The following is a 16545-nucleotide window of genomic DNA, read 5'->3' as shown; positions in this document are numbered from 1 at the left end:
CCTTCCCTACACCCTGCTGATGGCAGGAGATACGGTGTGTGCCAAAGGCTGCTTCTCATTGGGGAAAGCTGACCCTTGTCCTTCTGGCAGGGGCGAGGGTACGGCTGGATGACGGCCGAGGATGTGCTATGGAGCCGGGATTCAACTGCTCTGAGCTCTGTGATGGCAGCTCCAGTTTTGGCAGCCAGGAGCAGCAGCAGCGGGCGCTGCAGGAGCTCTGCACCGTCACGGTGGTACGTACGGAGGCGGGGGAGCTCTCCGGGGCATCGGGTTTGCTCTGCAGAAGCGGATTTGGGTGGAGGGATGGAGAGGGGAGCACAGCTGCCGAACAATCCCAGTTCAGCCGGAGGCAGCACGCTGTCACCTCCTGGGATGGCCTCCAACACAAACCCTGTCTAGGTGACACCCAGCAGTCGGCCAGAAGGTGAGGAAGCAGCCAGGACAGCCAAGTTGTGTCAAGCAGCCCTCCCATGTCAGCCGGTGTGACAGCTGCTTAGGAGTGGCCTGGGATGGCCTCCTCTGCCCTTGACCTTTCCCATTGCCTGGAACTTCAAAGTGCTTTTCAAATATGAATAGAGCAGGATTTAATTAAAAGTCATCATCTATAATAAATGGTACCTTCCCCCACCACTAAGCCAGTAGAAATGACACCGGGACGCACTTAGTTGCAGTTGGCTCTGCGTGAAGCTGCTGGATGGACCAGTGAGGCTTGGCCCGCTCAGTTCTCCACCATGTCCTGCATGACCGTGGACCTTTAATTAGAAGACTGTAAGCCGCTTGGCTCCTCTGACTCTGGCAGCTGCCTTACAATTAATATTCCCCCTGCTAGGGCCAGGATTTACTCTGCTCAGTGGAAACAAAGCGCTCCGTCAACTTCAAGTAGCATTGATGTGCAGGGAAACAGTGGTTGGGGTGGGGGGGGTGTGCTGGGAAAGCAAAAGTGGAAACCGCAGGGGTGTTTCTGATCCCTGGGTGATTGCTGGGGAGAGGTGCAGTAACGTTTTCGGTAGCATCCAGAGATGGAAAGATACTGCTGATGGATGCAGCTGGGAGTGAAGTGTGGGAGCCCCGGGGTGCTGAGTCCACCCTGCTCACCTTACTGGCAAAAGCCAGGTGTTACCCTCGTCTCAGCCAGGCAGGACGCAGAAATAGGACAGCGTTACAGCCTTGTACCGGCCCTGAGCAGCCCCGTCAGCTCCAGGCAGGTGGACAAATGGCCCTGGCTCCTGCCAAAAGGTGGGGATTTTGCGCAGTGAGTCCTGGTGTAAGGGGAGAGGGACCAACCTGGCTGACCACCTCCACTGTCTGGTGCAGTCTTCATTTCCCACAAAGCCAAACACCCCCAGGAGAGGGAAGAGGAGGCGAGGAACAGTTTGCAGGAGGGAGATGAATATCTCCGCAGGGATCTCTCCACACCGCTGCAAAGCGCAGCTGAGCTGTGCGTGCAGCTGTATCCCAGCGTAACGCAGTGTTGGCTCTCGTCTGGCTGTCTCTGCCAGCCAAGGGTTTGCCTCACCCAGCAGCCCTGCAACCAGCGTGGCACCAGCATGTGAGTCGCAAGAGCCTGCGGATCAGCCGTGCTCCTGTGACAGTGACACAGTTTTGTTTTAAGAATTATGTGTTGGCTTTAATTCTCCAAGCTGTGCCTTGTTCTTGCTCACCCAGAGGAGATGGAACCTGGCTGGGGAAGATGGAGACGAGGCATCGGTTTGAAACGACTGCCTTGCTTCTCCCTGCAGATTTTTTTCTAGCAAGGCTGGAAGCAGCTCAGACAGACCTTGAAGGAAGAACTGGCAGTTTGGGGCAGTGGCAGCTGTCAGGAAAATAGTCTTCTGCCGTAGAAATTGCATGCAGGTGAACTGGAATACCTGAGAAAGGGCTTAGCACTAGAGAAGTTAGTGAGGAGGTGTGTGATCCCAGCTTGGTCCCTGTCCTCCTCCTTCCTCTTAAAAGGCATGTGCCAGCGGTTAAGTAAAAGTAATGCTTTTTTAAAAGAAAGAAAGAAAAAAAAGATGTCAGTAACATGCACACATAGTATGTGTGAACAAACCCACGCATGCACGCCCTGTTAAAAATGCTGGAGTATTTTAGATCCACAGCAGAAGTAGGTTTCTTGTTTCACGTAGGATCATTTTATCCATCCTATGTTTACAGGGAGATAGCAGAGGATATTTTTAAATGGAGATTTAAAACCATAAGGGTGCTTGCATGCAAGGAGCGAGGTGCCTCCATCATGCCTGCTTTGGGAGCGTCCCTCAAAAGCCAGTTCTCAGCTGATGCCTACCTAGGACCAAGTTTGTTTCCAGCCAGCTGGGAGACGGGTGGAGCCCAGCTCAGTGTGTCACTGCATAACGCATCTGAAAAACGCTGTCCCACTCCCTTTTCTCTGTTTTCTGCACCGACTGGCAGCTCTGCTGCTGGCTCCCAGTCACGTCAGCCAGCTGGTTGGTTATCTGCTGCATGTAGGGGTAAGGGGGGGAGCCAAGGATGCCCTACCCAACTTTCCAAAGAAGTGTGCGACCAACTGCAGTACCACAAGGTCTTTCTCCAGAGGTTTCTTTCCAGAGAAGGACAGTGGGGAACTGTCTCGCATTTTCCCCTCTCCCATGGCCGGAGCTTTCTGAGATTTATGAGTCACTTGTATGGCTTCATTATGAATTTGGCTAGTTGGCCGTAAGAAAAGGGCTCCTGGACTGCCCTCTCCTCCTGTGCGCCCAGCAAGTGGCAGAGTATGTGTCCTCTCTACACACATCTCACTAGCCCTGCCTGCGGGTCATGGTCTGGTGCTGGGGTGTCTGCTCATGAGGAGGGGTTTGGGAGATGTGGTTTCTGGCTGAGCAGGAGCACCCATGGGAGCGATCATGCCCAAGTAGGGACCTCCTTCACCGGGAGCCCCAGCAGTGTCCTCTTCCTCCTCACCCCTTTTGCCTCCCGCAGACATCTTCTGACCGCGGTGGGAAGAGCTCCCCATCCTTCTCTGCTGCTCTCCTGGGAGTTGTGTGGACGTTTCTGACTGGAGGAGTCCTGCTAGCGCTCTTCTTCCTCGTCTTCACAATTCGCTTCAGGAAAAACAGGTATGGCCTTCCCTCTTCTGCAGTGAGAGTTCCCCTGAGCTGGAGCAGTGGGGTCAGGCTCCTTCAGGACCAGGCTCTGAGCTGATGGCCAGCTATGGGTCAGGAGGGTACAAGCCTGAAGGAGCAGCACGGGGCAAGCAAGGGCAATGCCAGGGATATTGCAGCTTTCTCCATCACACCCAGTGTTGATCACTGGTGGAGACAGTCCTGTTTGGACTGCTCCTTTCCTCCCCAAGGCAGGGAGCTGTGGACAAGACAAAGCAGGGATGCCCTCCAGCATGACAGTGGCAGCAGTGCATTGTCTCATCCCAGAGGTGCTATTCAATAAAACCATCGACAGGAGTGAGCAGAAAGAGAGCTGGTCTCCACTGCACAGCCTGAGAGCATCACTTTGAGCAGCATAGCTCCATGAGCAAAGCCATCATGCTCTGCACAACGCACACATATCCTCCCTGCTGTTGGGCCACTCATAGTTCGAAGATGTTGCTAACCTTTTTTGATCTTGGTGGTTGTCCATATTGGTGGGGCACATGATCTCCATTGGTGAGAGAAGCCGGTGGTGAAGTGCAGGCTTTCCTTGGTGCTGTTCAGCCTGCACAAAGGATGTGAAAAGTCCTGCTCCCCTGAATGCACCATAGATCAAGCAGAAGGCTCAGTGATTCCTTGTAGCTCCAACTGTCTCAGCCAGCACTTAGCCCTCCTCAGCAATTCTGGGGGTCTCACCTGCCTCCTTGCCACCTTCTCAGCTTCATTGGTCCCTTGGTCTCTCCACTGCTCCCCCCCCCCAAGATACATCCCTCTCCCAAGCTTCACCTGGCAAAACCTTTGTGCTCTATGTGCCGTTGTTTTGCAGAGACGTGCATCTGTGTGCCGCCCCAGCTGTGGCTGTTTCCGTGCTCTGGTTGTGTTAAGGAACTTAACGCTTCTTACAACCGCCGTGCAGTCAGGAGGGTCCTGCTTGTAGGGGTTTATATTGAGCCCTGTGCCTGCTGCGGTGCAGTAGCTGCATCCTGGTCTCAAGCGCTTCATTTACTGAAGCAGAGTGGTGTTTAGTTCAGTGGGCACCTTAATTGATTGCCAGATTACTTAGACCCCTGAAGATATTCTCAGAGCAAGCTGTAATGAATGTGCGTTATTTATTTGTGCTGCAGCAAATAAATACGGGTCTGCCTACTGAAGCTGGGCGGGCAAAGGAGACCTTTTTCAGCATGCAGCTGAGAGGGTGAGCTGATGAATGTCTTTCCCCAGGGACTGAGGCATGGTGAGGAAGGCAGGGAGGGAGAGAGCCGGGTTGAATCCCAGGCTCTGCCTCTGCGAGGCAGCAAGCCAGGAAGAGGAGCTCAGGGATAGAGAAATGCAATGACTTAGCAGCAGATCGAAGGGATGGAGCCACGTGGGGGGATGGCAGCAGCTACATCTTTCACTTGATGGGCTTGCTGGAGAAGGGTGACAGGTCAGGTTGATCAGTGGGTTGATTCTTCCCTCCCTGAATACAGTTACAGGATTATGAGTGATGGGGTGAAATTACAGAGGGGAAGCTGTAACCTGAACATTGCTGGCAGCTTCCTGAAGTTGAGACTGTGCTCAGGGTAGAGGTATCTCCTGAAAGGAAGGAGCAGGGGGAAGAGCCTGTTCCTAGAGGCATTTGTAGCAGCTGTACCCAAAGCTTACTGCTGGGGACAGTCACCCCGGGCTGCATTGGTGAGGTTTTCCAATTCTGCCCCTTGACAGTGGAAGAAGAGGTTGTCCTTGAAGCTGTGGGGCTGAGCTGGGCGCTGTGCTGTGTGCCACCTGCACGACCGTGGGTCATTGCTTCCCTGGCTCTGTGCCGCTGCGGGGACGCGTGGCCGCAGCACGTGTTGGCACTGCTGCACAGCTTTGGGTGCCTGGCACGGGCACTGGTAGCAGAGAGACCTGGCTGTGGTGAACCTGCCTGCTTTGCTGCCAAAAGCCCATGGCTTCCCACGGTTTTGCCCATAAAGACACTGGCTGAAGCTGCCTCAGGGTTGCTTTTCTGTGCTGTGGATCCATGCAGAGGGTAGAAGTGCCATGGGGCAAGCCTGGTACCCATCCGTTTTGGCAAGAAGGGATCTTGCTGTCCCACAGGAGTGCTGGGGTAGGGCAAAACGAATACTTTAAGGATAGTGAAGCACTCCAGCAATAGAGGGGAGAGGATGGGGTAGGCACCACGGAGCAATGGCTGAGCTTTTGGAGGAGCTGTGAACCACAGGGGCTGGAGGAAGACAGTGTGTCAGCATCCCTTATGGCCATCATCACCCCTGCAAGGGGACCTTGCCCCTGTGCTGCCAGGTCATGACGCTCAGTAACTGTCACCACCTTCCCTGCTTTGTTTCCTGGAGGATCGTGAAGATGTCCAGCCCCAATCTGAACATTGTGACCCTGCTGGGCAGTGGCTTGACTTACACTAGTGCTTACCTCTTTGGGATTCAGGAGCAGAGCCTGCCATCCAGAGACTCAGTGGAAAAGCTTATTCAGGTGAGCAGGGGGTTTGCTGGAACGGGTACCTTCACACATGCACACGCGTGTTTGTACGTGCTCTCTCTTAGCTGCAGCCTGTCACCATCTCGCTGCTGGGCATGTTCAGCTGGGCTGTGGTTTCCACATACACAAAATGCAACCAGATGCTTTCCGTCTGAACGGCCTTGGCTGTTTGTGCAAACCACAGCTGAACTGGGGGGGATGCAAGGCAGGGCCCCAGGGGAGAAGGGCGGGCAGGCTGCTGGGCTTGTAAAAGTGCAACAGGGAGAAGGAAGCCTGAAGGGAGGTGGGATGCTCTGCGCAGCCACTGCCCAAAATGGCAGAGGTGCTGCGAGATTGTGGGCAAGTTTTTTTGGCTGCAAAGCAGATCTTCATCAAAATGCTGACCTGTGTGATGAATCCCCATGTCCTGACCTGGGGCAGCCAGCCTGCCAGACCAAGGACTGGGCAGGCACCTGGGTGGGAGAGTGGGATGTGGGAGAGAGCACACCCTGCCATCTTGCTCAGCTGCTGGGCTGAGGCTAATTAATGGAAGTGTCAGCGAGTGATTTATTGGTGCTGGGACCCTCCTTGCCCCTGCTGCTCGCAAGCTGCCCGGCTCTCCCTCCCCGCTCCTCCCCTGAGAGCCTCTCCAGGTGGGGAGGAAAAGGCAGGCAGCAGGCATGCCTGCAGAGGAATATGCACCTTTTAATTTTTTTCACCCTGTGGTCAGCTTTCTAGTATCTGATATGACCCTCCAGAAGCCAGAAGACCATAGGCACACGCCCAGCCATCTTTATTGCATCCCTGGGTGGGAGGGTGCGGGGTGTCCCTGTGAGCCCCCAGGCTGCCCCTTCAGCCCCCTCGCTCTGCCCCTCCGGCAGGTGCGGCTCTGCCTGCTGTGCGTGGGGACCTCCCTGGTGTTTGGCCCCGTCCTGGGGAAAAGCTGGCGGCTCTACAAGGTGTTCACCCAGCGGGTGCCGGACAAGCGGGTGGTGAGTACACAGCACCTGGGGCATGGGCAAAAACTCCCCAAGGGGAGGGAATGCCAGCAAGTCTCAAACCGGTGCGGGGTAGCAGATAAAACCAGCACGTGACAGGGATGGGTGCCACAATCACAGGGCTGGTTTCACACCTAGCTGGGCATGGGCTCCTCATTTATGCCTGCACGATGAGGCAGGAGCTTTTCCACTCTACAGGCAAGCAGGTGCCCTGCCAGGCTGCCTGTTCCCCCGTGGAGTCCAGCCCCATCACGGAGTGAGGTCTTGTGCTCATTTTACATCGGCCACGTGCCTTCATTACACTATGCACCGGTGTTTGTGTCCAGGTCTGGGCTGATTGTTTTTGCAGGATGAAAATAAACCAGGTATCCTCAAGATTGTCTGTTGTAGGGCCATCCCCAGATGCATCTGATCTCCTCTTGAAGGGAGGGAGGGAGTGCTGGGTACTCCTCTGCAGCTCTGAAGGAAGGGGATGCAGCAGCTGGGAGGGAAATGGGAGCCACCTTTATAAATTTGTGCATGTAACAGCGCACTTACAGCTTTCAGTGGCTACTTTCCAATGGCAAAAAAAATACATCTCGAATGAAAGGTGAGATGAGAGGGTTTGCAGGAGAAGGGGTAACAGCAAGGACTCCCATTCCTCAGGCACCGGGATCTGTGTTAAACTTGCAAAATTATAATCCTACCAGTTTTTGTTTCCCACCCTTTTTGTCTCTGCTTGTGATATGGGCATAAGGGATGATACTCTTGTTTTGGAAGAGCTGGTTTCTGTCATAGCATTTACCAGCTAGCCACACCATCAGGGAGGGTTTATACCTGGCCCCAAGCCTGATTAGGTCTCCAAGAGTTTGGGAGCTGGAGACAGAGATGCTGTCACCGACTCAGATGTAGGGGAGCCGCTGGACTCCACTCTGGGGGAAGTATTAGGATGGACATATCCCTTCGAAGAAACATCTAGAAAGAGACCCAAGGGGATGGAGGTTATTGGTGTCCATTTGTCCCCAATGGTAACGCTTACTTCTTGTGTGTTTCTAGATTATCAAAGACCTCCAGTTGCTGGCAATGGTGGCAGTGTTGGTGCTGGCAGACGCCGTGTTGCTCTTGACATGGGTATTCTCTGATCCCGTCCAGTGCTTCCGAAGCCTCAGCATCTCACTGCGGGTAAGGGGATGAGGAGGGGCGGTGAAGGGTTGCTCCGTGTCCTGTTTGATCTCTGCGGACAAAGTTGGTGGATGGTCAGGCAATTGGAGTTGCTGCTTAAAAAAAATAGAAAGAAAAACAAGCCAGAAAGCCTTCTGGGTGCTTTGGGTTGGGTTTATGTCTGGTCTATTACAGAGATGAGGGTCCGCTGCAAAATTTCCAGGTCTGTTCAGGTCACCTGGGTGACACAGGAGAGGTCCATGGCATCTGCAGATGCTTTAGAGAAAGGTTTAACCAGCCCTGTTGGCAGCAGAGTGCCAAAACCTTCCTCCCTCTAACCCTCTGCCCCTGGCAGCACCAGCTTTGGCCTTTCCTTTAGGAATTTACAGAGGAGACCTGCTCAGAAGCGTGCGCCCGTCTGCCCATGGATCTGTGCCTGCTCCCGGGCTGGGGCAGCAGCCTTCACTTCTGCCTTCCCCTTGCCTTCTAGGCGACGGAGAAAGGCATGACCTGCTCAGTGAGCCGGGTGCAGTCCTGCGCATCTCTTTATTCCGATCTTTGGCTTGTCCTCATTTTAGGGTTTAAGGTATGTAACCTCTTTATTGATTCTTGCATTATATCTCGCCTCTTCCCAGTCTCACAGCCTAAACTGTTTAGCAGTATTTGTAGTTTCACTCCCCTCCCAAGCTACATGCCTATTGCAGATTCCGGCTACTCCTGTTCATCTCGAAAGCCTTCCCATCTCCAGTCCTTCCCATATTGATGTTTTCTTGCATTTCCTTGTAAAAGCCCTGTTAGTCATGTTTTGCCTGCCTCATCATCTCTTTTTGTGTACACCGTGCACATACTGTCTCTCTGGTTCTCTCCCTGCAAGCCCTCATGTCTCATCTCTCTCCCTTCTTAAAACTCGTGTCTTACTGTTTTCTAAAGCACCTTTTTTCCATAAAGCCTCAGATGACTGTCCACCGCAGTGATGCACTATGTGGCTTAGCCCGCGAGTCCTCCGACTCCAAATCAAGGAGGTGCTGATAACAAGTGCTTGGTGCCTACCTTTACAGGATGTGTATCAGCTTAATTATACCACTGAGGCACACTTTCACTGCTGTAGCTTTGCACATAGCCGTTCTTATTCCAGAAGAGTTAGTTATACTGATGTAACTATGTAGGTATAATTATCGCTGTAATTATCTGTGGTCTCATGTGTCTCTGGGTTGGCAGAGGCTAGATGCATTTCAGAAAGCTGATGTTGATGAAGCTTGTGAGATCACAGCCTTTCTTTGGGAATGGCTCCACCTCTGCGTGCAGCACAGGCAGTTCCTGTACTGACTCACTGTAATATAATGCTCATTGACCACCTACCCAAAATCATAGGAAAAAGAGCAGAAAGAGACCTCATGACATGGCCAAGTTCTCCTCCCCTGTACCTTTAATTTTAAAGACAATAGTCTAGCCTGTCCTTTAAAAGGCCTTTGGTGCTTGGGATTGCAGGCATTCCCTGGGCTTTCAGTGCTGTGTCTCTACCTCTGATTTTTGTCTGCAGTTTGTGTTAGGGTTTAGATGGGTAATGCTTTTGCCCACAGCTCCTACAAACTGCTTTTTGCAATAAAACATCTCCATAAACAGCCCCAGGTACTCTTTGTTAGTGTTGTGTTGAACCGGACCCTGATCCTGTTTGCCTACTAGCGGTCATGGAGTTATTTCTTTATTATTAAAGGAATTATAACTCCTTCTCTGGAGTTAATTTGTATTTACACTAACATGAGAGTAGGCTCTATCTCTGCCTGTATGTAGCACTTCTTAGCTTCCATGGCACTAACGTGCTCAGCCCTTTGTAGAGTGTCCAGTGTATTAGCCTCGTTTTACTAGCACAGAGCAATGAACAGAAATTACTTGCCAAGGACATGCCTGGAATTGGGAGCAAAGTTTTCTGCTCGAGATTAAAACAAACAAACAAACACCTTAGTCCTGTGCTTACTGAAAGTCCTAGTTTACTAGATGGCAGTGCTGTTGTCTGTGTCCCAGATAGACTATATGAATTTTAAATGGGACTTTGGTGATGTTGGTTTTTCTTGCTGAGGGATTAGAAGTTGGCTTGCCTTTGGACCATGTATTTGGACGTGCCCCATGGTGAATGTGGTTATGATCTAGTGAAGATCCTATGAAGCAGGGTCGGGCATCAGCCTGGTTCCCAGTGAGGCAGGTCTCACTATTGCAACCTTGCCTTGAGAATTCACGGTGCTCTGAAGTTGGGAGTCTCGCCGAAGACCGTGGACGTGAACCTCTCTTGCCTGTTAGAGTGTCCCTCCAGACCCTAACCCTGGCAGTGGCCATCACAGTCATCAAGCAGCCACAGCATGAAGGGGTCCAGAAGGGTCTACAGAACATCTGCACCACAGGTCATGAAGCACTTCTTGATGCCCAAATAACAATTTAATGTCTCTTAGTAAAAGGCTGACAGTTGCACTTGCTGGGTAGCACAGGCGTAATGTAGGAGTCATGATCCCTGCATTCTGGGTCATTTCAGGAGCAGGAATTTTGTTAGATGGTATTTCCGAATGATCCTGAAGGCAGACCATGCCGTGTGCTACAGAGGCAAGCAAAAAATACTCGGTGTTCCCTGCCGGTGTGCCCTGGGGAAGTAGGGATTCAGCCTGCTGGGTAGTTTAGTCCTGAGCCTGCTGGAAAGATGCATGCGTGGGACGCTTGAGGGGCAGCACCGTGAGGAAGCCTGCTCTGAAACAACCAACCTGCTCCGGGGGAGGGAGTGCCTCTGTGTACGGAGGACTCCTCTAGCCCCTTTCACTGCTGCTAGAGTCAGGCAGGAAACAGCAAAGGGAAGGGAGAAGAATTGCACCTGGTAGTTTCCTGGATTTCTATTTAAAGAGGCACCAAGTAAATCCTCTTCCCTCCAGTCTAACCCTCCACTTCTTCTGCCTTGCTTTTTCCTTCTGAATGTCCTTCTGAATTTCCTTCCTGCTCCTTCAGAGGTATGTCATTGCTCCTTGGTGGCACCCCATCACTGCATCCCCACAGGGACCTCCATCTCTTGTCTGTCTTTGCTGCTCCTGCTCCTGGCTGCCCAAGGGGAGGTTTTCACATCTTGCCTCTCCCAGCCGTACCCTGCCCTGTGCCATCCCTGCCGACCTGACCCTCGGCTCCTTGCACCCCTCGGTCGGGACCCCCAGGGCCCACCACTGCCTTCGCTCCTGCCCAGCCCCACTTCTGACCCGCAGCAGCGTGCCAGGCATTTGCTGCAGCGTCACCACCACGTGCTGAAGGTCTGCATTATAGATCAAAGAGCATTAATTAGGATTGCTCTGAGTGTATCTGAGCTCACCGGGCTCGGTACGAGGTGGGGGTTGACACTGTCAGGCTGTAATTTTCCACAATCTGGAAACCTCTTTTTTCTGCTTCCAGAGTATCCTGCTGCTGTATGGGACCTACTTGGCCGGTCTGACCGACAATGTCAGCTCCCCGCCAGTCAACCAGTCCTTGACGCTCATCGTCGGGGTCAACCTCGTTTTCCTGGCTGCTGGCACTGTCTGCTTAGTTCATCGTTTCTTCCGTGCTTGGCACAACTTGCTGTTTGGTTTTACCTCTGGAGGCATCTTCATGTGTACAACCACAATCAATTGCTTCATCTTTGTCCCACAGGTATGCTGCCACCTCTGTCCCACCAGCTGGCTGGAAATGGTCACATTTTCGGAGTTTAACGACAGCAGCCGTGTGGGCCAAAGCACTTATTTTCCTGATTCTTTCCCCAAATGTTTGGGCTCACCCGCACAGCTCTTCCTCCAAGCCCCCGCTGGCTCTGCTTCCCCAAGCAAGTCCCCTGAGTCTCCAAGGAACGCAGGCACGTTGCAGAGCTGCTGCTCAGAAACCCTCCTGCAAGAGCATGCCACAGGTGGTAGTCACACAGAGGGCACGCGTGGAGGCGAGGCAGGTGCTGCCCTCCTCCTCCTCCACATGGATGGTGGGATCGGTCCTTTGCAGTTGTCCTCACCTCATACCCCACGCACCTGCTCCCACCAAGGGTTTCTGTCCACGGCAAGGATGGAGCCAGGCTCTGGCTATCCAGATGGCCTCGCCTGGCTCAGAGGCTTCGTGGCTGCTGGCGGTCCCCAGGGCAGGCTGTCCTCCCCTCCTCTGCGCTCTTGGAGAAGGAAGCTGGGCTTTGCCGCAAGTGAAGAGGAGGATGGGGGGGATGTTTGAAGGAAGCCTTTTGTGGTGAGGCGAGGCTCTTCTGTTTCCTGCATCCTCCAGGAGCAGCCTGGTGTGCCCGGCCACGATGTTAGTGGGAAAAATGCTCCTATTGTTACAGGGAGAGGAAACAGTTGTTTGCTCAGTTTAATATTTAGAGGGATGTTTGGGCTCAAGGAAATGAGGTGAGAAAGGGAGGAAGAGGTGAAGCTGAAGAAAGAGCACATCTGTGCAAGAGAGGGCTTGGGGGATCTCACCAATGTATATCAATACCGATGCGGGTAGAGTAGGGAACGGGGAGCCAGGCTTTTCTCAGTGGTGTCCGCTGACAGGCCAGAAGACAATGGGCACAAACTGAAACACAGGAAATTCTATGTAAACATCAGAAAAAGTTGTGGGTTTTTTTTTCTGTGAAAGTTGTAAAGCACTGGAGCAGATTGGCCAGAGAGGTTGTGGAGTCTCCAACCATGGAGATATTCACGACCCAGCTGGACGCGGTCCTGGGCAGCCTGCTCCAGCTGGCCTTGCTTGAGCAGGGTGGTTGGACTAGATGATTTCCAGAGGTCCCCTCCTGCCTCGGTGATGCAGTGTAACTACAGAGTCCCAACCCACTAGATGAGCAGCCCTTGGGAGCAGGATCCAAACCTCCTCTGACAAGCACCAAGCCGGCTGGCGATGCTCCGCCAAGCGTGCGGTCTCTCGGAGGGAGGGCAGAGGAGCTGTACTTGCACTCTGACTGTACCAATTTCCTGCTGTAGCCTGGGGGCCTTGAACATTTTATTTAACTTGGATCTTTTAATTCATCAACTTGTTTTTCCTAATGGGCTTGTTCTTCTATTGCTCATCCAAGATCGATAAGCAGCGGGAGCTGGGCTGTGCAAGGCTTCCACACAGACACTAGATGAGAAAATGGATACTAAGCGTTGCTGGTTTTCAGCTTGTCACCAGTGATTCAGGGATAAGAAGGCGTGCATGACACTGTCTTTGTCTGTCCCCGCGTCAGGGAGGGGGGAGAAGAGGGAGGGGGCTTTTACAGCGCACTTAGACGTTGCAGTGCAGGCAGCCACCGACCCTCTCTGCATTAAAAGCTGGAGCCAGGGACAGGGTAGGGCTCAGATGGGTGGGAGGCTCCAAGTGACACTGCAGCCCCTCGCCACCCGTCTCTGCTCCGCCGTCACACCCTGCCTTTGTCTCCCCGTCTCCATCCCTTTGTCTCCTTCGCGCTCGAGCTGTGCCTGCCTCCCGCCGTGTCGGCCGTGCGTGCCGCGTGGATAACGCCCTCTTCTACTCCCCAGCTCAAGCAGTGGAAAGCCTTTGAAGAAGAAAGCCAAACCATGAGCCACATGGCAAAATATTTCACTAGCCCGAGCAGGAGCTGCCGCTCGGTGTACAGCGAGGAGCAGCTCTACCAGCTGATAGGGGAGAAAAACTCCATGAAGCAGCTGCTTACCGAGGTACGGGGCTCTGTCAGCCTTCCTCGGTCACACTGGCTTCTCCCCTTTCCTTTTGTGGGCTGAAGGCTTTGCAGGGTGGGAAGCCCTTCCTTACGACCCGGTCTGCACTGATATTCCCCCTCCGGCTTCGTCCCTCTTGAGGGGAAGAGCTGCTTTGTTTTGTCACATCGCCCTGCACCCCAAAGCACCAAAATTTAAGCATAATCTGGAGGGTTTCAAAAACACATATAGGGAGAAGAGCAGGACAGCCTGGTGCCCACAGCCCAGTTAAACATGGTTAATTTAGAGGGAAGATGCTTCATCTCAGGAAAGCCCGCAGCCTCCTGCTCCCTCGCCCACACTGCATGGGTGGGAGCACGGAGAGCTGCTTGCCCCAGTGCCCCCTTCCCACACCCGCATCTGGGGTGCTCCAGGGGAGGACGAGGTCATACACATTGCCATTGTGGCTCTCGCAGGCCTGCTGCTGTGCTGCCTCAGAGCACCCCTCCATGCAGAGAGGGACGATTAATTTTCTGGCAGTGCCTGATTCCAAATTGGCAGTGTTTTCATACCCTCTGCCCACCCTGTGGTTGACAGGCATATTTGTTTGATGCAGAAAAACGCCGTGATCGAAAGCCTGCAGGAGCAAGTGAGCAGCGCCAAGGAGAAGCTGATGAGGCTGATGTCTGCAGACAGCAGTTGCGACCCCCGTGCACCGCCGGCAGCTCCGTGCACCCAGAGCTCGGGGCAGCATGGGGATGTGCCAGGGATCCACTGCCCCTCGGATCTGGAACGGGATGGGTGGCAGCCTCCCTGCTTGCTGGGTACACCGCCTCTTTGCAGTGATGCTCAGGACCTCCAGAAGCATGTAAGCCATGAGCCTGCTTGCTCTCGGGTGCTGCTTTTTGATATGGGAGACGGCATCGAACATGGCCTGAAAGACGTCCAGGAGTGCAGGACACCTGCAGGGCAGGGGCAGCCTCCGGAGCAGCTGCCTGGCCAGGACATCTCAGCTGGTGCGGCCTCGGAGTCATCCCCCAAAATTAGCTATGTGAGCAGCGAGAAGCTGCGGGAAATCTTGCAAGAGCTGAGCCTGGATGGCAAAACCTATGGCCTGGCCTCACCTGGGGGAACCCTGTGTGGCAGCCAGGGCCCCCCAGGCAAGCAAGGAGGAATGTGGAGGGCCCAGGAGGGCTACCTGGGCACCCGCACACCCCTCAGCCCCTACTTGGCGAGGCGGCGGCGGAGGATCCCGCTGCTCCCCACCTCCACCCACTTCCCCGGACATATGTCCCCTCGTGCCAGCCACAGGGTGAAGGAGGCAGGCGGCTGGGGCTGTGGGGAGTCAGCACGTATCTCCCCGGGGAGGGAAGGGGAGATAGCTGGTGGACCCCTGCCAGCACCGTCCCCTCCAGCCATCCCTGGAGAGGTCTGCCTCCAGCCAGAGGGATGGCCAGGATGGTCAGAGTCCCAGGGTGCTTCGCCATGTGTCCCACGGGAGCGGCGGCGGCGGCAGCAGGGCACCCCAAGGGGACCCACCGAGCCCTTCCTGCGCTCGCTATACTATTACCCGGACTCCGACTCCAGCAGCAGCAGCTCTGAGGAGATGTTTCACGGCTGCCACCGGCCCTGCTGCGAGGTCTGCTTCCAGAGCCCGCGCGGTTCCCTGGGCAGCAGTAGCACGGACACGGACACAGAGCCCAGTGGCCGCATGGGCCACCGGACAGAGCACCACAGCTGGCCCCAGCCTGTGGTGAATTTCAAAGAAGATCTGAAACCCACCTTTGTGTGACTGGGAGCACCCCTGCCCCAAAGGCAAGTGCCCTGCCATCCCCGAAACACTGCGTGTTTTCAGCAATGCTGAAGCCACGCATCCCTCCGAGGGATGCATCTTGCTTGGGCGTGCGGGGGTCGGGAATAAATCTTGCCCTGCTTTGATTGCTGTTTCAGCCCCAGCTGGGTCAGTGGTGACTCTGGCTGAGAGGTGGTTGGTAGCACACAGGAGCGGTGGTTTTGTCTCAGCTGCTCTGGGCAGCTGCCTGTGCCCTGCAGATACCACATCTGTCCGTCCTGGTGTCGGCAGTGGAAAGACTGGGGCTGAGTGGCCTGTGAGAGCCCAAACTTCATCATCTCGGGGAGGCTCCCCTGTGAGTGCTGGGTGATTCACGCCGGCGGGGAGCAGCACCGTCTCTCCGAAACACACGTGGTTTCTTGCACGCAGCAGACAGACAGACAGAGGACTCCTTCCCCCAAGGCTGCTGATGCTGAGCCTCCTGCCCGGGAGAGTGGAAGCAGCCGGACTCCAGGAGCAGTTGCAGGCTCCCACTCACCTGGGGTGCTGCTCCCTGGCAAAGCAAGGACCTCGGAGTGGGGCACGTGGGGGAGGCTTTTGGGGGTGGGGAGGGGGTTGGCAGTGTCTGAGAGAGAAAATGGAGTCCAAAGGCTCCATCCCTGGAGGTGTCTTTGCATTTTGTGTAGTTCAGCTGCATGGTTGTAGGTGAGACTCGAGTCAGAGCCGAAGGGAAAGACAAGCTAACAATTGTAAAAGAGGATCTGAAAAGGTTTTTATTTTCTTTTTTTTGCTTTGTTTTTCTGGGGCTTGTGCCCTTCTGTATGCCTTTGTATGGATGATGTAGTCTGGAATGAGATTTGTTTAAATTAATATGGTCTGTTTAATTTTTGTCTTAGAAATATCAAGAACAGTAAATCCAATGTGTTCGCTTTTGTTGGGATATTTGTGAAGGCATTTCAGCATATTGTTGCCTCCACAAGACAGGTTTGGGATGCTGAGAACTGATACCTCGTGCATAAAAAAACTCCTCCAGATAAAGACTTTGTTAAAAGGGCAGATGTCAGGAATCCCCAACCTGGTTTTGAACGACGTGTGTTAGCACTGCCTTCTCTGTTATCCTTTATGATGGTGAAATCTCCCACTGCTGTGTCCTAACAATATTCCCATAGCTTCTCTTCATTCCTAAAACGAAAACACCCCAGAGGGCGATCCCAATTTTCTTTTTGTCACCTTTAACTAACAGAAATGAGTTTCCTTCATTTTTTTTTCTTTTTTTTTTTTTTTTTTTTCTTTCAGAGCTGCTTAAGCATTTAGGGCTGCCCGTTAGGCTCTGGCCTGGGTGAAATGCATTGTCTGGGTGTCTCCTACCACTGCGGGGCAAATCTGCGGCAGGGACTGGGGACGGAGAAGCCCAGACAGGGTGCGAG

The 16545-nt window shown here is 53.8% G+C and overlaps 1 protein-coding gene across 1 annotated transcript; it reads left to right on the top strand.

Moving 5' to 3' along the window:
- Nucleotides 1-128: 128 nt before the first annotated feature.
- Nucleotides 129-15118, top strand: GPR156 (G protein-coupled receptor 156). Its single transcript, XM_009695291.1, has 9 exons — nucleotides 129-233; nucleotides 2938-3074; nucleotides 5435-5570; nucleotides 6437-6547; nucleotides 7589-7714; nucleotides 8184-8279; nucleotides 11111-11347; nucleotides 13189-13347; nucleotides 13943-15118. Exons 1-9 carry the CDS (start codon nucleotides 129-131, stop codon nucleotides 15116-15118), a joined length of 2283 nt encoding a protein of 760 aa, XP_009693593.1.
- Nucleotides 15119-16545: the final 1427 nt, after the last annotated feature.

The sequence above is a fragment of the Cariama cristata genome, unplaced genomic scaffold, assembly GCF_000690535.1.
Source record: "Cariama cristata isolate BGI_N322 unplaced genomic scaffold, ASM69053v1 scaffold24702, whole genome shotgun sequence".
Classification (NCBI taxonomy): Eukaryota; Metazoa; Chordata; class Aves; order Cariamiformes; family Cariamidae; genus Cariama; species Cariama cristata.
Note: the sequence above shows the minus strand (reverse complement) of the source record. Positions and strands in the feature narration are given on the sequence as shown.

What these genes read in the sequence shown, in the direction of transcription:
- GPR156 (XM_009695291.1), top strand. Translation starts at nt 129, where the DNA reads ATGGAGCCGGGATTCAACTGCTCTGAGCTCTGTGATGGCAGCTCCAGT. An exon ending in GGGTGCCGGACAAGCGGGTG is followed by an intron (nt 6,548 to 7,588) that starts GTGAGTACACAG and finishes GTGTGTTTCTAG; the next exon opens with ATTATCAAAGACCTCCAGTT. An exon ending in GCTTCATCTTTGTCCCACAG is followed by an intron (nt 11,348 to 13,188) that starts GTATGCTGCCAC and finishes TCTACTCCCCAG; the next exon opens with CTCAAGCAGTGGAAAGCCTT.